This window comes from Giraffa tippelskirchi, chromosome 13 (genome assembly GCF_054371585.1).
Source record: "Giraffa tippelskirchi isolate mGirTip1 chromosome 13, T2T-mGirTip1v1.2.pri, whole genome shotgun sequence".
Taxonomy (NCBI): Eukaryota; Metazoa; Chordata; class Mammalia; order Artiodactyla; family Giraffidae; genus Giraffa; species Giraffa tippelskirchi.
In genome coordinates this window covers 39,823,435-39,847,365 of record NC_137287.1, presented here as the reverse complement: position 1 = coordinate 39,847,365, position 23,931 = coordinate 39,823,435, and the positions used below count along the sequence as shown (strand labels likewise).

Genomic DNA, 23,931 nt, shown 5'->3' with positions numbered 1-23,931 from the left:
AGACTGGAGTCCTTTTATGAGGGCAGAGTTCTGTGGGTGCCGCTTTGTGCCCAGGTCCAGAGATGTCACTAGTCCAGGGTTGGGGGGACACAGTCTCAGCCTGCCCGTCTGCTGCGCCTGGTCCCTTCCGGCCCCGGGCACTCTGATTTAGCCTCACCTCTCTCTCCACCACTTGCTTAGCTCTGGCCGCGGCCACTGCCTTGTCCTGCTGTCCCTGAGCCTCGAGCCAGAGGGAAGCCTCATCCCTGCCTCCCTGGCCGCACCCACCTTTCTGATGTCAGAGCTGATGCTGTAGCCCCCAACAAAGGCATCCCCAGAGGTGATGGTCTCCTCCCCGGTCAGCATTTTGAAAGTCGTGGTTTTCCCGGCTCCGTTGAAGCCCAGCAAGCCGAAGCACTCCCCTTTCTGGACCGCGAGGGACACCTTGTCCACGGCGAGGAGCGGCGCCCGCTGCTCGTACACCTGTGCGTAAGCGGAGAACACAGCCGTGTGGAGGCGGGGCCAGCCGGCCAGGGGCGGGGCAGCAGGGCGGGGGGGGGGCGGGGCCGCGGCGTCCGCCACCTCACCTTGGAGAGCTCCTTGATGATCAGAGGCTTGTCTAGCAGGGAGTTCAGGCTGGGGGACAGGATGCGGTTCCTTTCGTCCATCACGTCCTGGTCTTCAGGGAGCGCCGCCGTCCGGATGTACACTTCTGTCTAGTTGTTTGGGAAAGAGACTGCCGGGGTGAGCTTCCCCGAGGGGTCCGTCCCCGTGGGAGGAAGAGCTAACTAACTAAGGCCTCCCAGGCTGCTCACCCCAGCTTAGCCCGACGCGGGCTGACTCAGGTCTCCCACAAGGGGAGCTGGGCGGCCATCAGAGCTGACACTGGCTCCGAGAAGACATACAACCCTTTCCTTAGAAAAGCCTAGTGTCTTAACCCCATTAGGCCTGGGGCCACCTGTCCTGCAAGTGCTGCCTCGGCAGATTTTGTTTGTTTGGGGAGGAGATGTATGTGACAAACACGAGGGCGCCCCGGCCCCCAGGTCTCCGGGGAGACTGAGATCTCCGAGGCCCCAGGCTCCCTCGATCCATGGCTTCAGAGAGCCCCAGGGGACGCTGTGAGCACTGCCGGTGGACTCCCTGTGCAGTGGCCCCAAGGAAGGCTGACCTCGGTGGCAGGGTGGCAGGGTGGTAGGGTGCCCCCGCCCGCCTCCCCCCTCCCCCCCCCGCAGAGCAGCTGAAGGCCCGACGGGTACCCGGAGCCACTCACCAGTGCTCGCCTCCTCCGGAAGGCACACAGGCAGGTCTTCAGCCTCCACAACAGGTCGGCCTCCACAAGGAAGAGCAGGGTGAGGTAGGCTATCCCTGAGGTGGCCATGGAGGTCACGAACCTGCCAACCCCTGGGGTGCTCCACGCGTAGAAGTTCTCCTGGTACTGGATGTCTGTGCAACACGGGACAGGGTGCTGCACCCGTGGCCTGGAGCGTCGCTCCCCTCCAGGGGTCCCAGCTCCCCCGCCCTCTCTCTGCGACCCCGAAGCACCTGTGCCCAGGCCCTGGGTGAAGGCTGCATAGGTGGCGCCCACTGGGCCTCTGAGGGCATGTCACAGCCACACGGGGACCCAAGCACTGCCCGTGTTTTGGCGGCTTCACCTTCGAGGTGGCCCTTGTGCCTGCGAGGGGATCAGCAGTCCCGAGTAAGGCCTGGACACTCACTGTATTTCCGGCAGTAGTGGGCTGCCACGTCGGAGGAGGTGCAGTACCGCCTGGTCTCGTAGTTCTCGTAGAAGCTGCTCACTGCCATCCCCAAGCAGTGGTTGGGCAGCACCAGAAACACGCGGTCCAGGGTTCTGGAAAGTTCTTCTAACTTGACCGCTATAGGGAGGAAGCACAGGCCAGTCAGCGCGGGAGTACACACCGCACCAGATCAAACCGGAAGGGCTGGTGTCCGGAGTTCCCCACGCAGCCCAACCACGCCTGCCCCAGGGATCCGGCACGGGGCCTGTTCTCCTGCTGGTGTCGGCGCAAGGGTGCCGTGGGGCAGGGCCGCATGCGCACAGGGGCTGCAGCACGGCCGGCCAGGGTGCCGACTGGTCGAGCGGCTCCGCGGGCCACGGAGTGAGTGAGGGGGTGGGCTCCTGGCGCCCACCTGGGATGCGCATGATGGTGACAACGAGGAAGGTGGCGATGCCCGACAGGATGTTGAATATGGTCAGCCGCGTGTAGGCGGTGGCCGCCCCGGAGAAAAAGAAGCTCATCAGGTACATGAGGGGGATGATGGCCCAGCCATAGAGAGTGAGCAGAAGCAGGGCGTCGGCCACGTGCCCATCCCGCGTGAAGGCATGCACGTCGAAGGCCTTGAACACCACCTGCAGCGGCACAGATAGTGTGCGTGAGTCCCGGCCCAGCAGCCCCCAGGCCCCACCTCCCAAAGGGGCAGAGGTCGGGGGGGGGGGGGGGGGGGCGAGGCTGAAGACGGGAGGGGCGGGGCGTGAAGACGGAAGGGGCTGCCTAGGCCTTCCCACCCTCCTCCTGTAGCAGGGGCAGAGCCGCCAGCACCCACCAGAAGCCCAGGGTGGTTTTGCAGGCTCCCCCCACCCCCAGATGCCCCAGCGCCACGCAGCTCACCAGCAGCAGCAGACTGGGGACGAGGAAGGACAGGAGGTCCCACAGCAGAGCCGAGAGCCAGAAAGTAGCCATGTGGACGCCGCTCACGAACTGCACGTGCTTGGCCTGGACGGCCCTCTCGCTGACTGCTAGGATGGAGAACGTGCTGGCCAGGAATGCCATGGCGAACAGCAAGTTGAGGGCGATGTCGAATCCTTTCCGGCCCCTGTGGTGGGAGGCGGAGAGGGCATAGGACAGGTCAGGGATAGAGCACAGCACTTCCGGGCAGCTGGGCCATCCAGTGCTGGCTCACTACTGTCCAAAGCGGGTGATGCAGTAACTCAGCCTCTAAAGGGGGTTAAGGGAGAATCCAGAGCCTCAGGGGGCTCTGCACCAGGCAAACTGCATCCCCCTACCCCTCAGGAGAACAGCTCCCTTTCTGGGCATCCGGTCCACAGTGATGGCAGTGCCGCCCTCCCAGTGGCCTTCCATCTTCCCTGTGCACCCACTTCCCACAGACACTCAGGTGTGGATCCAACACTTCTGCCCGGCTCTCTGCGGCGGCCAGGGTCAGACCCGCCATTGGGCGTGGCATCGGGGTGGTGACAGTCTCCCCACTCTTGTTCTCGAGTGGGCAGGACCTTCAGGTGCCAGCAACACCTTTCAGAAACCATTGCTGACAGCATCATTCTGTAGCTTAAACTGCCCCCTCCCCACCCCCTGAATGTTTCAACAAGCAGTGCTGGGGTGGGGAATGCTCTGAACTGATGAAGTGCTGGCAGACGTGGATGAATCTTGAGAGTGAAAGCCAGTCACTCAAGGCCACATGGTGTCTATTCCACCTATGGGAAATGTCTAGGACAGGCAAACCACGGGGACAGAGAGCCGACTCCCAGCTGCTTAGAAGTGGAGGGGAGAGGAACGGGGAGTAACTGCCACGGTGCCGCGGTTCCTTGAAGATGATGAAAACATTCGATAAAACTATGACTCAATGTCCTAGAAACCGTTCAATTGTGCACTGTGAACAGGCAAACCATGTGGCAGGTGGGTCATGTCTCCTAGAGCTGTTCCAGCAAAAGAAAAACTCCTGCTCTCGTCCACTTTCAGTGTGCTAAGCCCGACTCCCCAGCCTGACCCCTGGTGCAGTGAGAACAGAGGACTGCCGCCCAGTCTCTGCTTTTACAGTGGGGTCGAGAGGGGGCAGAGGGGGAGGAGGGCACTGAAGGGCCAGGAGGCAGTCTAAAATGGGAGGTGGTGATGAAACCCCCCATCAGTGAATGGCTCTGAGGTGGGGTGACTGTTCTGCAATGAACAGACTTTTCCAGTTTTGTCTGCACGGTCCCCAGCGGCCTAGGGGCTCTGCAACCGGGAAGAGGAGAGTCCTATACACACAAAGGTGACAAGGCCGAGGACAGAGACACCTGAGGTGGTCCCAGACTTGAGGCCACCGAGAGGCAGTGACACATACACACGCCAGGCACTGAAGGCTGCACCCCCAGGACATAGGTCGGCAAGAGTCGGGTGCAGATTTGGGAAGAGGGTGCGGCGCCCTCCAAATCCACAGGAGTCTCTGGTGGGGCCTAGGTGTGTGTAGGCTGGGGTCTCCCCAAAGTCTCTGCTGTCCCAGGAAAGGTTGTATGTGGAAGGCTGGGGAGGGTGTGGGGTTGGGGTCCCGAGAACGGGAGCTTCCTGGGAGCAAAAACAATGCTGTGTCTGCTGCTGCAGCCCTGAGGGTGTCGGGGGAGCCCAGCAGTGCCTCAGATGCGGAGGCGATCAGTCCTGGTGCTAGGAGCAGGTCCTGAGCACCTGGGGACTGGGTCCTGGGTGGGGGACAGGGCACATACTCATTGAATTGGTCCTTGGCGGCCTGCACGGCACTCCGGGGCTGGGGGAAGTTGGACACCGTGATGGAGGCCCGGGAGCCGCACAGCAGCTTGAACAGGAGGTTGTCCACGACGGCCAGCGCAGTGGCGGGGGAGTGGTATGCCTGGTTGTTGAACAGGGCGGTGACGACTGTGCGCTCGCCCGTGTCTCTGAAGGACGCTGCCACCAGGCACCGCTCGTTGAAGCCGCCCCCCTCCACTGAGGCCCTGAAAATCAGGAACTCCTCCAGGTCACCTGTGTGGTGGCGGCAGGGGCAACGGCAGGGTTAGTAGCGTGCACGACCGGCTCTAGGCTGGCGGCCCGCCAAGGCCCCACTCTGAGTGCCTGTCCTGAAGGGCCGCAGGAACCATAGAGAGGACACATCACCTATTTGCACGCTGTCCAGGGGCTGTGGGGCCACGGGGTGGGAGCCACAGGACCCAAGGCTGCAGGCCTGGGGGGGCACCCCCATAGCCACAAGCTCTTCCTTCTGCACCCCCCACATGGGTGAGGGGGGGCTCTGCCAGCACAAGCCACACCCCGAGCCCCCTGGTACACCCCCGAGACGCCCCTTACCCAGCACCTCTCGAGGCTCCTGGCCCTCGGCCTGCAGCACGTCTTTCAGATGCTCCGACAGCTGCTGATCCAGCCGAGAGGTCCCAGGGACCGAGAAGGGCACGACGGTGCGGCCGTACTCGCCCAGGGTCAGCTTCAGTATGGGGTCGTCAAAGATCTCGGAGGAGTAGTTGATGGCCAGGAGGGCCAGGGTGAGGCACGTCACGGGCACCAGGACCTGGGCCGCCGCCACCTTCCACTCGCGCCAGCTGTAGGCGGCCTTCTTCAGGAACATAGCCCAGAACTGCTGGCAGTGGAGGGCCGGCTGCGGCAGAGGGGGACAGAGATGACACGGCCGTCAGCCCTGCCCTTGCCCCCCGGCAGCATGCGCGGTCCCCATGCAGGCCTAGGGGCCTCCGGCTGACAGTTGCGCCCTGGGTCCCAGGGTTCCCCCCAGGGCCCGGGCCCTGATATGGAGGGCCCATGAGAGCACCTCCCTGTAGGTCCCCCCGGGCCTTGGGGCCTCACACCAGCTGTGGCGGCAGGGCAGGCACTGTTCTGTCATCCAAGGACGTTAGTGGACCCTGTGCTACCCCAGAGAGGAGCCAAGGCTTCAGAGGATTCCGGCCGCGCTCACAGCAGAGCAGATGGACAAACCTCCCGCTGCCTGTACTCCCCACGCTCAGTCCTTCACTGTGCAGGTCAGGTCAGCAGGGACTGGAGCCCAGCTCCGCTGTGAGCTACCCATATGACCTTGGCCCAGGCCTCAGCTTCCTGTCTGTAAAATGGGCCCACGACTGCCTCTGTCTCACTGGGTACAGGGCACATGTACACGGGGCGCTGTCAGCCTTATGAGCGGCGTTTGCCCTTATTCTTGAGTGGCCAAGTTAGAACAATGAGAAATGGCGGGTGTTCAGTTAATATGTTCCGAGTTTTCCTTCTCGGGGCCAGCCCTCAGGAGCACGAGCTGCGACCTGCCCTCTTCCCGGGGCCCGGACCCTCTGGATGCCTGTGTCTGCCCCGGTGGCCTCTGACGCTCTCACGGTCTCACCCCGGTGTTGAGCCTGACGGTGGTGCACTCCTCCTCAACCAGTGCACCGACGCCATCAGTCAGGTCCATGGTCCCACACAGGTGGCCGTCCACGGCCCAGTCGCTGGCCCGCCTCTCATGCTGGTACTGCAGGGCAGGGAGCTGGATGGCCTGGATGTCCATGCTGGTGTCCACCAGCTTGCCAACCCTGGCCGAGACACGGAGGCCGAGTCAGGACAGGCTCCTCGGGGAGGGAGAGGGCAGCGGAGGTGGAAAGCTGCTGACTGTCAGGGGCACTAAGGCAGACAGCCATCTGTCCTGCTCATCCACTCACTCATCCCTGCCTATCTCCAGGACGCCAGCTGCGGAGATCAAGCAAAGGCCAGGAGAGAGAGACAACCAGGCAGGCCCTGATCGTGAGGGCCCTGGTATCCTGGGGAGACTGACCACGGTCAGCATTTATGCCCCAGACTGTCCAGAGGGACAGGACGGGGCGCAGGGCACAACGGCAATGCGGGGAGGGCTTGTCACAGTGTGGAGACCTGCGGGTTGTGGCTCAATGCACACTGAGATCAGGAGGCAGAAGAGTGTATCTTGGGAGGGGCCACCTCGGGCGTGCGTGACGGTGCATGTGGGGGGCGGTCCCATGGACTGTAGCCCCCCAGGCTCCTTTGTCCATGGAATTCTCCAGGCAAGAGTACTGGAGTGGGCTGCCATTTCCTTCTCCAGCGTGCTTCCTGACCCAGGGATCAAACCCGGGTCTCCTGCATTGCAGGCAGATTCTTTACCAACTGAGCTCCTCAGAAGTACACGTAGGGGGCAGGTGGGGGCAAAGCTGGCAGGTCCTCAGGTGGCAGAGCCCAGAGTCACAGCCTTGGGCTGCGTGGGGGGGCTGCACTGAGGCCGGGAGCCACCCAATCTGTGCACCTGTGTATCTATATTCACTGAAGCTGTTGCCTCCTCTAGGCTGTGTGAGCCTCAAGGAAAAAATCTGCATAACATTTATTTTTATATTTCTTGTTCTTAGCACTGTATCTGCTGAATAAAGCATTCAAGAAATGCTTGACCAACGTGTTAATTGTCTGGAGCCCACGCCGCAGTTCTGAGGGGTGAAGGCTAAATTTTGCATCTTCATTACGGAAGGCGACATGCCTGGGGATGATCACCTGAGCTCTAGAAGAGCTCTCGGGAGGGGCCCAGGGGAGGGGCCAACACACACGGTGGGAGTGCAGCATCCAGGCATCAGAGTTCGACTGCTCTGCGGTCTGAGTCACCTGCGTGTCGGGAACCTGGCCGAGTCTGTGCAGGTGTTATTAACAGGGCCCTGCGGATGTGAGCTCAGGCCCTGAGGGCTGGCCCGCTGCCCTCCTGCGACCCCGGGCTGCAGGTCCACCTTGGATGGGTGTTCCAAGTGACAGTCAAGGGCACTGCTTTATCATCATCCTTTAGAAAAGCCACCTGGAGGGCTGAGCCCCCAATGGATGCAGACGCACGGGTACTGACCGGAGGAAGACCTCCTCCATGGTGGTGACGGAGGCCCCGAAGCTGGCGATGCCCAGCTCCTTCTGCTGCTTCTCCAGTTTAGCAAAAAGACTTTCAAACCTGAAAAAAAGAGAGACCAGGGTGATAAGTCGCTTCTCAGTGACTTTCTAGATGATCTGTTCCTAAATAATCACCTCTGTGCAATGTGGGAGAGGGGCAAAGGAAGGTGAGTGCCTGGAGATGGTGTCTCAGTAAAAAAGTTCAGCTTTGTCTTCCCCTGTCCCCCTTCCTCCCTCAATATCGCATTTTTTCTAATAACCTTTTTTTTTTGGGCCATGCTGTGTGGCTTGTGGGATCTCAGTTCCCTGACCAGCGATTGAACCTGGCAGTGAAAGCGCCGAATCCCAACCGTCAGATCGCCAGGGAATCCCCACACATCTTTTGGGTACTTGGGCCTGTACGGCACTCTTTGATAGCACACACCTACATGAAGTCACAGACCAAACCAAAAGAAATTGGGGAATATTCATGGACTTGTAGGACACAGAAGTCCTTTCTAAGGAGAAATCACAAAGGAAAAGATAGAACCCATTTGATGTAAAATCTCTGCGAGGGAAAAAACTCACAAAATTAGAAGGCAGCAATGAATGGGAAAAAAGGTACAACACAAATGGTTGATGTTAATACTGAATACACAGGACTGGGACATGAAACAGCCAGAAGAAGTAACGCTTAGCATCCAGTAAGCACCAGAAGTGGTCAATCTCCTGCCAGTAGGAGTGGAAGAAACACAATATGATAACTACACAGTGTGGGCCATTTCCACCCATGATACACACAAGTAATAAAGAGAAGTCCAACTCAAAGCTGGCATCTGTAAAATGGACCCTCCCCCATCCTGCTGCTGGGGAAGTCAAACTCAACACCTGTCCAGGGGGAAGTCTGGTAACATGTACCCCACTGCTGGGGATCTACCCTAAGGGGTCACTGGAGACCTCAACAGAGTTTTCTAGAAAGATGTGCATTAGCATATTGGTGTGTGTGTTTCTGTAAAACATGAATATGTGACGACAGAGTAGGTGTTAAATTATAGTACATCTAAGTCAGGGAACACTGCCATGATTAAAACCACATTTCTCAATCAGGCTTGTAGCAAGATTAATGCACCTGTAAGTTTTCTATTCCAAAGTTTCTGCATGTGAATCAGAAGTTTTGTTTTTACCTGCCCACATGGGGAGTCTGCTCTGTTTACGAGGCATGTGTCCATGGCTCAGACTACGAGACCAAGAAGATATGTGAGTTCACAGCTACACACTAACCCTGAGTGGCTGCAGTGTGAGGAGCGAGCCACACATGGAGAGCACCAGTGCACCCAGCACCCTGTGATGAGCTCCCTTCTCCTTCTTGGGTACAGCCCTGATGCACAGGGAGGCCTGGCACCCTGGGCCCAGCAAGTAGACTCACCAGGTACCAACCATCACCGGCCCAGGAGCTGAGAAGGACCCCGGCCGAGCCCACAGGTGCAGGGAGCGTGTCTCACACACAGGCGCCTTAAGTCCCACTGAGCCCCCTTCTCAGATCTGCGCCTATGTGTGTTCTGGGACATGTATATACCTCTGTGTGCTCTCTCTAGGATGCGTGCCTATGCATGCTCTGGGACACATATGTCCCTGTGAATGCTCTGGGACACACACGTACCCTTGTGTGCTCTGGGACACATATGTGCCCATGCGTGCTCCGGGACACGTATGTACCTGTGCATGCTCTGGGACACATACATACCTGTGCGTGCTCTGGGACACACATGTGCCCGTGTGTGCTCTAGCATACGTATGTACCTGTGCGTGCTCTCCTTGGGAAGAATGAACGACAGCTCTGCCCCGGCACTGCTCTCCAGGGTGGCATTGGGGATGTGGTGCTGCACCAGCCGGGTGATGCCCTCGGGGTTGCAGTGAGGCTCCTTCACCAGCGTCATGTGGTAGCCTGCGCCTGAACACCCCGGAGTGTTCAGTGCTCACCCAGTGAGCCCAGTGGGGTTCACCCCGGGCCCCGGGCTCCCTGGGGAGGGGGCAGGCTCCTGGGGATGGGGCTGCAGAGCGGGGGCAAGTGAAGTGGAAACGATGCTCCTCAGGGTGCCTCAGGGCTGTCACAAGGGTCTCAGCTCCCCTCCCCCCACCCTCGCTGGGGAGAGATGCTGGAGAACTGGGGTGCTGAGCACAAGGAGGTGAGAGCAGAGCTGGACTTCAGACTGCAAGTGGCAGAGGCTGGGGTCCAAACTGTCCCCAAGACCTCTTCTCCCTGCTTTCTTGGTAACAGAGCCTCAGGACAAAGGCCGTCCTCTTCAGCCTCCCCTGAGCATGATGGTGACCGCTCGGGGTCGCCTGCCACTTGCGGGGCTGTGTGTTGGCCAGGGGAAGCTGGGGGAGTTCAGGGTGCAACTCCTGGGGTGTCTGGGGGAGGAGCGCTGCTCTTCTGCCTTTGTTCCTTCTGCTGGAGGGATGTGGAGCAGATCTGGCCTGCCAGGACCACTTCGGATGGCGAGCGGTCCTCCAGAAGGGAAGCTGCACTCACATAGCAAAGAGGGGGCTGACTGCACCCACTGCCCACCTACTCTGGGTGGTGCTGAGGGCCCCCCGCCTGTTTGGGAGCTGAGATGCTGGTGAGCAGACTTGGGCCCTCCAATGGCACCCCTGCTCTTGGCAGGCCCAGCATTGACTGCTAGTCTACTGGTCAAGGCCAAACAACGCTCCAAATTAAGACTTTCCGCTCTCCTCTTCCTCATTCTTATAGCCCCTCCGCCCGGGCCTCGGGTCTCCACCCACAGGGAGCAGACAGGACATCTAGAGAAGGCCGCTCCCTACCTGACCTCAGGGGCCCTCGGGGAACGTGACCAGTGGATACTTTCTCTAGCACCTGGACCAGCCACGCTGACCCGTGTGGAATGGAGTTTCAGCTGCCCGCCCGCCCCGCTCACCGTATTTCTCCTTGAGGAACAGTGACGACCCACAGCACTGCAGCTCCCCCTTGGCCATGATGGCGATGCGGTCCCCCAGCAGGTCGGCCTCGTCCATGAAGTGGGTGGTCAGCAGGATGGTGCGGTCGCTCTTGTGCTGCTGCAGAAGGTCCCAGATGGCCCTCCTGGAGACGGCGTCCACGCCTGAGGTGGGCTCGTCCAGCATCAGCACCTGGAGGGCGGAGGGGCGGCCTCGTGAGGATTGCAGAGACCTGTCCCGGGCTGCAGGCCGTGCCGCAGGCCCCCCGGCCCCACCTTGGAGCCCGCGATGAGGGCGATGCCAATGGAGAGCTTGCGCCGCATCCCACCGCTCAGAAACCTGCTCCGGGAGTCCCGCTTCTCCTCCAGCCCGAGCACGTGCAGCATGTGTTTGACCTCCTCAGGGCACTTCTGACGCGGCAAGCCTTTCAGCTGAAACAGCGGGGACGGAGATCCGGCTCGTCCAGCTGGCCTTGGTGCTGTCCCTGTCCCTCCCCGTGCTGGACCTTGCGTCCTGACCACCCCGCACCCCCACAGTCTGCTGACGGCTCTCTGGAGCAGGTTCAGTTTGCTGGAAGGCTAAGGGCTCCCAAGGCTGCCTCACGGGTGATGGGACCACCGCGGCAGCCCGTGAACCCTGTCCCCCGCCGGCTCACCTGAGCATAGAAGTACAGGTGCTCGGCGACGGTCAGGTTGTCAAACAAGACGTCGTGCTGTGGGCACAGGCCCAGGCTCTTCCGGATCTGATCCATGTCCTGGGAGACGTCGTACCCGCTGATGTACGCTCGTCCGCTGGTCGGTGGGAAGAGACCTAGGGCCGAGCAGAAGACCCCGGGGCCTGAGGTCAGTGCAAACATCCTCCAGGAGCAGGAGGAGGGCTGAGCCTCCCTGGTTCGCGTGATGAGCGCCCCGCCCCACCAAGTGGGCCTCCAGAGACAGAGGAGGGTCATCAGCACTGGGTGCTGATGCGACCCTGAGCCCTCGGGCAGAGATGGGGTGGCTGGTACCTGGGGGAGCCAGTTGGAGGGCAGTCCCAGGAGTAGTGAGGCCTGGAGGATGGTCACTGCCCCATGACCTCCTGACCTTGCAGCCCAGTCTCCACAGGAGTGGCACCTTGGACACGTGCTTGATCTTGATCCCGGCCACCTCGGTTTGTTAGGGATGAGGTGGCATGTTCCCCACACCCTCGTTGCCCAGGTCCCAACTAGAGCCTGCGCTCAGGGAGGACAGGGCGACCGCCAGAGCTGGGCCGGCTGTCCAGGATGGCTTTTAGGAGAGTGGGTTCGGGACCCCCGTCAGTACGGGTGGAGCCCTTCCCTGTGGCCTGAGGGGCTCCTGCCCTGTCCCAGGGCCCCTGCAGCGCTGCAGCTCTCAGCATGGACAGGACAGCCACCTGAGGGCATGCAGCCAGGCGGTCAGGGGTGGGGAGGGGGCGTGGAGGCTGGGCCCTCACCCGTGAGCATGGAGAGGGTGGTGGTCTTCCCCGCGCCGTTGTGGCCCAGCAGGACGGTGATCTGGCCCTCGTACAGGTTCAGGTTCAGGTCTCTGACAGCCGCCTTGCCCTTGTTCCCCACTCTGAACACCTGCAGGAGAGGCAGGGCCAGCCCTGGGCATCAGGAGCCCCTCGGGCCCTCACTGCAGAGGCCTATCGTCCTACTCCCCTGGGAATCCCCGTCCACCCGAGGGTGTCGGGAGGAGATGACACCCAGCACTGCGGTCAGAGCACTGCGAGGCCGGAGTACTGATGGAAGGCCCCCTCCTTCCTGCGGCTCTCCACCCGTCCCTCCCCAGGCCCCCAGCACCCGGCGTCTCGGCGTCTGGGCAGGACTAGAAGGTCTGGAAGGCCCAGGCATCGCATATAGAGAGCCCAGAGAGCGTCCACTGCCAAGCTGATCAGAGGTTAAGGGGGGCAACAGCAGTTCCTGACTCGATCTTGAGCCTCCACACTGGGCCCCGGGGCAGAGCCGGGGTGGCCGGTGCCTTGGGGAGCCGGTCAGAGGGCAGCCCCAGGAACCTAGGAGAAGCGAGGCCTGGAGGATGGTCCCTGCCTTGTGACCCCGCAGTCTAGTCCCCACAGGTGTGGCACCTTGGACACGTGCTTGATCTTGATCCCGGCCACCAGGTCCTCGGGCTCAGCTTCAAAGTACTCAGTCCTGAGCACCTTCTCAGGGTCGTCATCCTCCTCCTCTTTCCCGAGTGCTGTCCTGGGGCGTCCACACCAGTACGAGGGCTAGGACAGAAATCTCGATCAGCCCAGTCACGTCAGCTCATTTTTTCTCTGCCACAGAGAAACCACTGACCGACACGCTGGAGCTGCGAGCCTGCCAGCCTCGAGCCTCCCCCGTGAGGCGCTGCTGCAGAGAATGCACTGCCGAGAGTCCTGGGCTCGGACGGAAACCCCTGGCAGCTCTGCGCCCACTGCCCTGGGAAATGCCGAGTCTGTTCCCTGCTCTGCCACAAGGGCTCACTGTGCACAGAGCTCAGAGGTGACAGGAGGGGAAGTAAACCAAGAAACTGAATACAAAGCCAGGTCAGGAAGTGGTCCTGCCCAGGGCGATGTGGGCAGGCCCCAGCTGCATCCTCTCCCAGGGCCGGCCTCCCTCCCACGGTCTGGCTCCTGCAGCGCAGGGGTCACTGGAGGGTGGCACATGGTTGGCACAGTGGTGTGGGTGGGGTCACAGGAGAGGTGAGCACAGGGCCCTGGAAGAAGCCCCCCAGGGGAAGCCCTGCTGGGGGAGAAGGTCTCACCCACAGCTCCAGCCCCGCTCCCCGTGTACCCCCACAGCCAATGGGGTGGTTCCAACGCGTCACATTCCATTGGTTTGGCGGGACACCTGTCTCCCGTTTTAAGTGAATGTGTCTTACAAATTACAGAAACCGCCACACAGACCAATGGCTAGTATTTTTCTTTTTCGGTGACAAAGTGATGGTGCCTCTAAGAATCAGGACCATCTTAGATGTGATGAAATAATGAGTGGACCTGATGCTGGGAAAGACTGAAGGCAAAAGGAGAAGAGGGCGGCGGAGGATAGATGGTTGGATAGCATTACTGATTCAGTGGACATGAACTTGGGCAAACTCTAGGAGATAGTGAAGGACAGGGAAGCCTTGCGTGTTGCAGTCCACGGGGATACAAAGAGCCGGACACGACTTAGCGACTGAACAACAATGACAAAGTGAATGGACACTTGACAAATATTAGTTGAACCAAAGATAAACAACGAAGTGTCTCCTGGCTAACCTAGCTAATCAACAGGGAATTAGTTAACAATTTGGTGGTGTACGCAGGAATACTGTGTAGTCGTTAAAAAGTGAAGCTGGTTGAGAAAAACGCATGTTTAAATAGAAACATATTTACAAATACAGTATACTAATGCATATATATGGAATTTGAAAGATGGTAATGATAACCCTATATGAGAGACAGAATAAGAGACACAGATGCATAGAACAATTTTATGGACTCTGAGGGAGAAGGTGAGGGTGGGACGTTCTGGGAGAATAGCATTGAAACATGTATATTATCATATGTGAAACAGAACACCATTCCATGTTCGATGCATGAGACAAGGGCTCAGGGCCGGGGCAATGGGATGACCCAGAGGGATGGGATGGGGAGGGAGGTGGGTGGGGGGTCCAGGAAGGGGAACACGTGTAAACCCATGGCTGATTCATGTCAATGTATGGCAAAAACTATTACAATATTGTAAAGTAATTAGCCCCCAACTAAAATAAATAAATTTATAAAAAAAAAATACAAATACATTTAAAAATTTATAAATATGCACAGATAAAATCTAAAAGTGTATTGGTAAGTAGACCCATATGTATATGTATTTAAAATACCTAAGATGTACACTGGGCTTCCCTGGTGGCTCAGATGGTAAAGAAACCACCTGTAATGCAGGAGACCCGGGTTTGATCCCTGGGTTGGAAAGATCCCCAGGAGAAGGGAATGGCTGCCCACTCCAGTATTCTGGCCTGGGGAATTCCACCGACAGAGGAGCCTGGGGGGCTAAAGTCCATGGGGTCGCAAAGAGTCGGACATGACTGAGCGACTAAGACTTTGTAAAATGTACCTAGAAAAAAAGAGCAAGTCTCTAGCATTTTTACATCATCCCCTTTTCTAAGAACAAACGTATACATGTCAGACAAGACACACGCTTGCTGCACACGCACAGGAAACCATCCGAAGAACGACACCCAGAGTGTCAGTGGTGTTCCTTTCTGGGTGGTGGGACTATGCTGTTCACTCCAGCAATGTGATCAGTTTTGCAAGAAGCTCTGTTACTTTGTGTGCAGAAAACCCAACCAGACAATTTTTGAGGAAGGCGGCTTGGGTGGGGCTGCGTGCAGGCCCTGTGGCCAGCTGGTCAGTGCCAGCTCCTCTCAGACCTGGGCATTGTAGGTCAGGGGATGGAAGGGCTTGGGGCACGCAGGTGGCCATCAGAACTCACCAGGATGAAGAAGTACCAGGGCTGGGGCACGCCGAACTGGCCTGGGAGGACAGCCTCCACATACCAGGTCACCAGCCCGTAGAGGGTGGAGTCCAGCAGCAGCATGCCCAGCACCTGCCCGAAGGTGAAGTCGTCGTCCACATTGACGGGACTCAGGAGGTCTTGCCACTGGATGCCTGTGCCTGGAAGACACGCCAGGAGACAGGCCTGATGCGGACCCACAGGGCAGAGTCAGTGTGGCGGCCCCCCGCTCCCAGCAAACCCTCCAGCTCTCCCCCCGCCTTTCAGACCAGAGCAGGTCACCAGCTCGGTGTCACAGAACCAGGGAAGCTCATAAACTGACGAGAGGGGCTCACGTTTGATTTGACATATACGTGTGCAAACATGTGTCCATCTACACAACCCACCTGTACATGGACACACAGACACATGTACACACACGTATGACATCTGGGTAAGGCTAGCACTGGAACAGGGTGCATTTAATAGGGGTCTTTTCAGAGAAGGGAAATATGTCAGTGCACATAAAGCTCTGTTCAGCGGTGCTCGTGGTGTTCTGTCTTCTCACTGGTTTTGTAGCATCACCGTCCAAAGGATGCCTGGGGGTTTCCGTGTGGCTGACTCCAGGGCCCCTGGTGGAAATGGCTGGTCTCCAGCCTTGTTCTCTGTTAACTTCCAAACAACTACAAATTTGTCTGTTTTAGGAAAATTCAGTATAGAATTTTGAAAACTGGGAGATGCCATCTAGTTTGACTTCTCTTTGTAAATGGCTATTTTAAAGAGCATGTGAACCCTGGAAGGTACTGTGCATTAAAAAAAAATCTACGGTTTATCACACACTGCTGAACACAGAGAGATCCATATATTTAAAAGTCCCAGTGTCAGCTGAAGAAAAAAATTCTAATGGAGGATAAAGCCACACTGAAGGTTCTCGTGGACACCCACACCCTTGCTCCTTAGACTATAGCCAGGAAGCCATGAGAAGCAGGAATTGAGGCCTGGAAGAAACGCAGGCTTTGCACCTGAAAGAGAACACCCGCGTGGGGCAGGGCTGAGACGCAGGGTTGCATTTCCCCTCCTGTGAGCAGAGCAACTCCTCCGTCTCCCCGGATGGAGGCCAGCGCAACACCGGCTACACGGAAACCCATCCTGTCCCTCCTGCCACTTCCTAGAGCCGGGGAAGCGAGAAGGCGGGCCATGTCTGGGCCACGCACCTCTTCAAGCCCTTCCGTGAGACGCTCTGAGTGATCAGAATGATCAGGGCCTTCTCCTGAGAAATGAGTGCTCTGCCACTGGAGATTTCCCAGCAAGTGTGGGGCGAAGGGGAAAACCAGGTGCACTTTCAACCCTTCGGAGGAGCCTTGACTCCATCATCAAGTGAAATCTGAGCAAAAATGAGAGCTCCCAGGCCAGCATCAGCCCAGCAGTGTTTATTTGACTGCCAAGACATTTTAGACTGCTAAGCCTAGTAGCACAGACAGTAAAGAATCTGTATGCAATGCAGGAGACCAGGGTCTGATTCCTGGGCTGGGAAGATTCCCTGGAGAAGGAAATGGCAACCCGCTCCAGTATTCTTGCCTAGAGAATTCCATGGACAGAGGAGCCTGGCAGGCTACAGTCCATGGGGTCGCAGAGTCAGACACGACTGAGCGACTAACACATGACATTTTACAAGTTAGGAATGTCACAAAACCCAAGAAAGCCATGCCCTGCTGTGTCCCTTTTCCCTCTCTCAGGTTCCCTGTCTTCATTGCCAATCCCTGCAGGAGGTATCAGGGAAACAGGGGGAGGGGAGACACTAATTCCACTTCTTTACTGAGAGCCGGGAGGTATTGAGCCTACAGACTGAGACCCCAGGCCTAGGAACCCTAAAGCCCCAAGGCAGGCGGAGACTCAGAGGTGACCAGTTTGAGCCCCACCACCAGTAAGTGCAGACTCTCACGTCCAGTGTCTTCCAGCAGTGACAGCTGGTCCCAGGCAGGGCTTTGTGGGGAGCTCAGAGCAGGGATCGGGGGGTGGCCGATGTCACGGTGGACACCCTGACTCTCTGTTCAGCCCACCACGTGCCTCTAACCTGCCTCCCCTGTGGCTCCGGCCCCTCCTCCCCGTCGTGAGGACCTGCCTTCCGGGTGCTCGGTTCGTGGAGCTGTGCCGACCTGGCTGGAGTGAGAGTCTCGGAGCTGGAGGGCACTCTGCTCAGACCCTCTTGGGGTAACTGAACCAGCAAGGGCAGCTGTGAAAAGGGAAACTACTCACCTTTGGCTTCAAATTTCCCTATGAGCTGGGCTCCCATCGCCATGGCAACATTGGACAGGAGGCAGGAGAAGAGCTTCTGGCTTAGCGTCATCCAGTTGTACCGAGGAGCGACGAAGAAGTAGGGGATGTAGGAGAAGAAGTAGAGGAAGCCGCCGATGGCCGCTGCCATGTTGGCTGCGGATGGAGAGAGGGGCAGATGGGTGTGCGCACCCCCGGGTCCCCCGGGGCACCAAGGACCTGTCCCTCGGGTGAGCTGCCCGACCCCAGCCTGACGTTGGCTGGGGACCAAAGTTCAGTGCTGGGGGACCCCCAATGAGTCCACAGCCTCTTCCCTTGTCAGGGTGCCTATGCTGCAGGGAACACCACTCCACCTGGGGCGGCGCATGTCTGCCCCATCCCAGGGACCTCATAGTGACCGCTCCACCATCTCCTACAGACCCGCCTTCAGCTGCCTTCTCCTCACGTGACAAACACTGAGCCCTGACGGCCCACTGTGCACCCCCCAGCCCTGCCCCATCTCGTTCACTCGTTCGGCCCACAGAGTCTCCTTGGATCCGCTCTGTGCCAGGCCCTGGTCCAGGCACCAGGGAGGCAAAGCCCTCCACTTGGGGAGCCTAGGACCAGTGCAGACACAGCTGGTGGAACTAGGGGAGCTTAGGACCAGCAAGGACACAGCTGGTGGAACTAGGGGAGCTTAGGACCAGTGTGTGCATAGCTGGTGGACAAGAAAACCAGCAAGGCAGGGATGCTGGGTGGGCACAGCCTACGAGGGGCAGTAAGCCGCTGACCCGGGACAAGACGCACCCTTGGCTGGGGGGCTATAACTGTAACCAGGTGGCCAAGGGAGGCTTGAATGGGAAGGTGACACGTGGGCAAGACCTGAAAGAGGCGAGTGCTGGAGGTGTGGGGAGACAGGGAGCTTTAGTCCATGCAGTGACCTCACAGGCTCCGGCCTTAAGACTTCTTTATGCCCTAAAGATCTGTTGAGGACATCAGGGTCTTCCCTGGTGGTCCAGTGGTTAGGAATCTGCCTGCCAATGCAGGGGACGTAGGTTCAATCCCTGGCCCAGGAAGATCCCACATGCCTCGGGGTAACTAACCCCGCCCACCACAGCTACTGAGCCTGAGCTCTGGAGCCCGTGAGCCACAACGAGAGAAGCCACCACAAGGAGAAGCCTGCTCACAACTAGAGAAAGCCATCGTGAAGCAATGAAAAAACCCAGTCCAACCCAAAACAAATAAATAAATAAAATTGGTTAAGGTGGTAAATTTATTATATGTATTTTACCACAATAATAATAATAATAATAATGATAATAATAATAAAGAAGTTACAAGACACGAAGAGCAGACTGAGAGGCTCCAAGTCAGGTGTAATAGGAGAGATGGGGGAATAACAGGGCATAGTGTGACAGATGGCGAACTGAAATGAAGGTCTGAGATCCTCAGATCCAAACATCTACACAGAAAAACCAGATCTAGACCGTCAGCAGCCTTCTTCCCAGCAAGAAGGGAAGCCCCATGGCCATAAGCGAATGTTATCAAAGTGCCAAGGACACGCTTACACTCAGCTAAAGCAGCCTTCGGAAGTGAGGGCAAAACAGAGCCCTCTCGTGACACAGAAAGTCAATGAGAATTAACCCCTTGCCGAGCTTCAATGAAAGAAATGCTCAAGGATGTATGCCAACACTTAGAAAGCTGAATGCAGAAGACGCGCAGAGTAAAGAACACCTTGGCCTCTGGGTCGTTTCTGCTCAGATGCCCTCGGACCCCGGAGCCTCACGCATCCCAAGAGAAACACCGCTGTCTTCTGAGCTGGGGATCCCCTAAGACAGGACAACTCACCTTTGCTGAAGAAGGTGCTGACCATGAAGCTGAAGGAGATGGAGGAGATGGCAAAGCAGGCCAGGAAGACCAGCACCAGTGAGGGGTCGCTGTGTGCGAGCACCGCCACGTCCTTCTTCACCTGCACGGCAGGGACAGTGGTGGCGGGGACAGGGACACAGGGCCACCTCCGTGCCCTCTGAGGCGGGCATCTCCAACATTAGAGCTGGGAAGGGCAGGAGGAGGCGCCACACGGCACTTTCTCCCGCCAGGATGGAGTCTTGGGGGTCTCCCTGGGGGTGCCACGGCTGCCTCTGCCCACCCCCCACCCCGGACACCTTGCTTTTCACGTCAGACTCCCTTCCAGGGCTGCGCTCACCTTGACGCAGAAGAGCAGGGTCATGAAGGAGACGGCGATGAGGAGGAGGAGGAAGAAGAGGAGGAACCACGCGGTCCAGAGCAGCCAGCTGCTGAGCCCCATCATACGCACGTACTCCTGGGGGCACATGGGCACTGCTGCACTCACTCCACGCCGCCTCCCCGGGCCCCAGAGCGCCCCCCCCACACACCACGCCATGCCTGCCCTGGCCCATACAGCTGTGCCCGCAGCCACACGGGGCTGATTTGGCTGAAACTAAGCTTAAAAATCCTGCTCCTCAGCCCTGCCCACCACAGGCACCCAGTGGGCCTGTAGCCCACTATCAGCATGGACCGCGCTGGTCTGGGGGTGGGGGGACCAGGGCCGATGAAGCGTCTCTCCTGGGCCGGCAACCAACCGAGGCTGATTTTCCAGCTTCCTACTCACAATTTCAAATGGCCTGAAAAATAGGATTGGAGCGGTGGCTACCCACACACCCCACCACTTGGGCTCAATGATCATTCAGCATCTGGTCACGCTGGGTCCATCAATGAATCTGGGGGCGTGTACACATGCAAACACTTTCTCCTGAAACCTGTCCTTGTCCACAGTTGACTGCTTCAACATTGCACCGTTTTCTTAAAGTTATTTAGGTGCCAAGCGAATAGGACCCACCTCATGAGTTCCCCGAGCCCCTCGTTTGCAGCAGTTTAAAAGCTCCAATAATCACAGAGTTGGCACTGCTGAGAACACTCTAAATGCCCTTCCACTGGCACTGCAGACATTGCTAAAGGGAGTACTATTCTGCACTTAGTCGCTCAGTCGTGTTTGACTCTTTGCAACCCCATGGACTGTAGCCCGCCAGGCTCCTCTGTCCATGGGGATTCTCCAGGCCAGAATACTAGAGTGGGTAGCCATGCCCTCCTCCAGGGGATCTTCCCGACCTAGGGACTGAACCTCGGTCTCCCGCATTGTGGGTGGATTCTTTACAGTCTGAGCCACCAGGGAAGCCCAAGAACACTGGAGTGGGTAGCCTGCCCTTCTGCAGGGGATCTTCCCGACTCAGGAATCGAACCAGGATCTCCTGCATTGCAGGAGGATTCTTTACCAGCTGAGCTACCAGGGAAGGCCTGCTAGAGGGAGAACCTCATGTAAATTCTGATGATTCTGACAGAGTCAGTGCTGGGAGCTCGCAGGGAACGCTATTGGTCCAGGGGTCTGCAGCTACGTCACATCAGTGAGGTGCACCTCACACACCTCCCAGGCCCCCACGAGTCTGCCTGGCAGCCAGACACTCTGGCCACCCTTAATTACCCCCACAGTTAGCTTCCTGCTCGCCATGTAGGGGAACGTTTTTCTCCCATCGACCTACTGTCTCAACAGAAACAGGATGCAAGCCACATACATTATTTGGAATTTCAGCAGTTGCATCAAAAAAGTTTAAAGGGAGGATTTCCTAGCAGTCCAGTGGCTCAGACTCTGTGCTCTCACTGCTGAGGGACTGAGTTCAATCCCTGGTCAGAAAACTAAGATCCTGCAAGCCACACGGCAAGGCCAAAAAAAAAAAAAAGTTTAAAACAACAAGTAAGATTAGTTTCAATAATGTGTTTTACTTAAGCTGATGTATTCAGAACGCTGTCTTTTCAATGTTCAGTCTTTAGCATGAAAAGTAAAAAAGTGTTAGTCGTTCAGTCATGTCCAACTCTTTGCAACACCAGACTCCTCTGTCAATGGAATTCTCCAGGCAAGAATACTGGAGTGGGTAGCCATTCCCTCTTTCAGGGGACCTTCCCGACCCAAGGATCGAACCCAGGTCTCCTGCACTGCAGGCAGATTCTTTCTTGTCTGAGCCCTCAGGTTAAGTCCTCGTCCAGCATATGAACTATGGTGCTTTATCAGGGTGGTAAAAATTTGGGCAGACCAGGCTTGATTTCAGAGAAGCCCAAGATGGGCTGAACCTCGCAGGCATCAGCCCCACGCCCAGCTGCCCCGGTGACCTCAGTGCTCAGCGGCTGCCCCAGTTGGGCAGCAGGACTCAGGACAGGACTGCCTGCGGCCGTACAGAGCCTGAACCCAGGGTCCCCCCAAGCAGACACAGCAGGGTTACCTTCAGCTTCTTCTCCTTCTCCTGTACGATGGCCCGGGTGATGCTGAGGGAGGTGTAGGTGAAACTCAGCATGAGCAGCAGTGGCAGCTGGTACTGGATGGCGACCAGGAAGGGGTCGGAGATGAAAGGCGGGTAAGGGAACCGCTTGGCGATCACCGCGAGCTTCTCGAACAGCTGGTGCGCGGAGGCGTTGGCGTGGTAATACATGATGGCCCTGTCCACTGCGTGCTGCATGGCCAGGAAGCCCTCGCGGATGTAACCTGTGTGTGGGGGCGGAGGGCGTTCTGGCTCATGGGGCAACACACGCGGAGGACGTCACATCCCGGTGCAGGCACTCGGAGCGCTGCAGGCACCGAGCTGGTGACGGGCTGAAGTCTCCTGCAGGCCTGACGTTCGCAGGGGCCGCTCACTCCTCTCTGGCTCCTGAGCCCTCCCTCGACCTTCCCAGCCGGCCAGGCAGCATCTCTCTGACCAGCCTCTGTGTCATCACGTCTTTCTCTGTCTCTCTTCTGCCTCCCTTGCCTGCTTTCAAGGACCTACTGAGATAATCGACAATAGTCTTGCTCCCTCAAGACCAGCTGATCAGCAACGTTCATTCCCATCTCACAGGGAGGCAGGATCCACAGACCAGAGGCCAGCACTACACCATCTCTATGTGCTCCGTGATCCCTCTCTGCTGGCCCTGTTTGACTCCTCACAGGCGTCTGTGATAAAACTTTTACAGTGAAAAAGACAGGGAGGATACACATTCCAGTCCAGAGCAAGGCCTGCTAGGGGCTGAGCCTACGGAAGTGTGGGCACAGCCTCAGGAGAGAAGGGTGGCCTGGGTCCCTGAGGTCCGAGCCCCGGGGGACATGGGGTGCAGGCCTGGGTGGTGTGGGTACCCTTGTCCCTAAAATAGTGAGTGATGCTTAGAACACCTAATGTCCAACACTGAACTGTCAGCTGCCTGGGTTACAGCCTCTAGAAAACAGAAAAGCAATTCTATGCCCACCCCCAGCACAAGGCCTTCACTTCTGCCATCTCCCTTAAGAGTAAGCAGTTTCATGGCTGTGATAACAGCAGGCGTCCAGTGAACAGTACCCCTTACTGTGCGGGGTGGCGGTTTAGTTCTCGTCTTCATGGAGACCCTGCAGAATAGCCAACACTGTCCTCATGGGACACACAGGGCCACTGAGACCAAGGTGTGGAGCCCCTACACAGCAGGAGGGGCTGCCGCCAAGACGGACCCTGGTTTCTTCCCTTGAAAGCCAACGTCTGTTTGGCTGTACACCACCTCCCCAAGGAAACACCTTGCCTGCCCCCTCTCACATGTGGTTCCCCCATGAGGCCACGCATGCTACCATGGGGTCTTCACCACCACAACCTCTGTGGTTGCTCAACACCGATGAGTAGCTACCCTCTGTGATCAATCATGGCCCCACAGCTGAAATTTTAATGATTGTCAATAATGCTGTGGGAAACATCTTTGTGTATCTGGATTTTCTCCTTCTTTCAGGCTATTCCAGGGGCTGTGTCTTTGTCAGGGATCAGGGTTCAAAGGTATGGACACTTGGGGGTGGGCTTGGGGACAACCCTGGCCTAATTCATGGAGGGGAGGGGTGGTGCTGCTGTGTGCCAGGTTCACATCCTTTCCACACCTCTCAGGGTCTTCGTGGGTTTTTTTAAGCTGATTTGGACTAAGGAGTCCTTTATGACACAGGAAGCATTCACCCTTCATCATTTGCTGCAATGTTTTCCCAGTCTCTTATTTTAAAATCACTGTTCTATCTTTTCCTTTTATTTTTTTTTAAAGCAAATTTCAAGTTTGTACACAGTGAAATCTGTCAGGCTTTTCCTTGGGGAACTGTTTCCTCTATTGCTTCCAAACTTAGGAAATTGTCCCCACAAACAGGAGGGACAGCCCTGCCCTCGGTCACTGGTGCCAGGGTTTCCTGCCGCTGGCCATAGGCAGTGGGTGTGGCAGCTGACGTGGTTTCTCCTCCCAGTCGGGGACCTGCCCGGGGCTCCACTGTGGGGCCTTACACATTTCACCCTGCCTTGCTTGTCCCTGCTCCACTTTCAGATTTAAACTTTTTCCTTGGAACTTTAGCCTGGTGACAGGGCCCTGGCCTCTGAAATGCATCTCCAGAGGCTGGTCACCTCCTGCAGTCCCAGGCTCCGTTTAGGGAACATTCCCAGGTCTTTTCATCAGACTAATAAGTTCTGCCTCTTGCAGACCTATGCTATGCTATGCTAAGTCGCTTCAGTCGTGTCCGACTCTGTGCGACCCCATAGATGGCAGCTCACCAGGCTCCGCTGTCCCTAGGATTCTCCAGGCTCTTGCCATTTCTTTCTCCAGTGCATGAAAGGGAAAAGTGAAAGTGAGGTCGCTCAGTCGTGTCCGACTCTGTGCGACCCCATGGACTGTAGCCTACCAGGC

General features: G+C 57.6%; 1 protein-coding gene and 1 long non-coding RNA gene across 6 annotated transcripts in view; one reads left to right on the top strand and one right to left on the bottom strand.

Moving 5' to 3' along the window:
• The window catches only part of LOC145531809 (phospholipid-transporting ATPase ABCA3), a 42,240-nt gene that overhangs the window by 3,948 nt on the left and 14,361 nt on the right, over window positions 1–23,931 (bottom strand). For all 5 annotated transcript variants that reach the window (XM_081555313.1, XM_081555312.1, XM_081555310.1 and 2 more), the window contains 21 exons: window positions 21,510–21,769; window positions 19,424–19,540; window positions 19,066–19,186; window positions 17,221–17,394; window positions 14,965–15,146; window positions 12,594–12,737; window positions 11,961–12,090; window positions 11,164–11,318; window positions 10,784–10,939; window positions 10,490–10,700; window positions 9,354–9,504; window positions 7,537–7,635; window positions 6,055–6,241; window positions 5,025–5,328; window positions 4,430–4,703; window positions 2,607–2,811; window positions 2,128–2,347; window positions 1,695–1,853; window positions 1,250–1,422; window positions 567–695; window positions 268–462 (listed from right to left, as the gene is read on the bottom strand). In XM_081555313.1, coding sequence (XP_081411439.1) covers window positions 268–462; window positions 567–695; window positions 1,250–1,422; window positions 1,695–1,853; window positions 2,128–2,347; window positions 2,607–2,811; window positions 4,430–4,703; window positions 5,025–5,328; window positions 6,055–6,241; window positions 7,537–7,635; window positions 9,354–9,504; window positions 10,490–10,700; window positions 10,784–10,939; window positions 11,164–11,318; window positions 11,961–12,090; window positions 12,594–12,737; window positions 14,965–15,146; window positions 17,221–17,394; window positions 19,066–19,186; window positions 19,424–19,540; window positions 21,510–21,769 — 3,746 coding nt within the window. The remainder of the gene's footprint in view (window positions 1–267; window positions 463–566; window positions 696–1,249; window positions 1,423–1,694; window positions 1,854–2,127; window positions 2,348–2,606; window positions 2,812–4,429; window positions 4,704–5,024; window positions 5,329–6,054; window positions 6,242–7,536; window positions 7,636–9,353; window positions 9,505–10,489; window positions 10,701–10,783; window positions 10,940–11,163; window positions 11,319–11,960; window positions 12,091–12,593; window positions 12,738–14,964; window positions 15,147–17,220; window positions 17,395–19,065; window positions 19,187–19,423; window positions 19,541–21,509; window positions 21,770–23,931) is intronic.
• Window positions 310–13,026, top strand: LOC145531821 (uncharacterized). The gene is made up of 4 exons (XR_014072782.1): window positions 310–464; window positions 606–723; window positions 10,426–11,350; window positions 12,795–13,026. It is a non-coding gene; the product is annotated as an uncharacterized LOC145531821 (long non-coding RNA).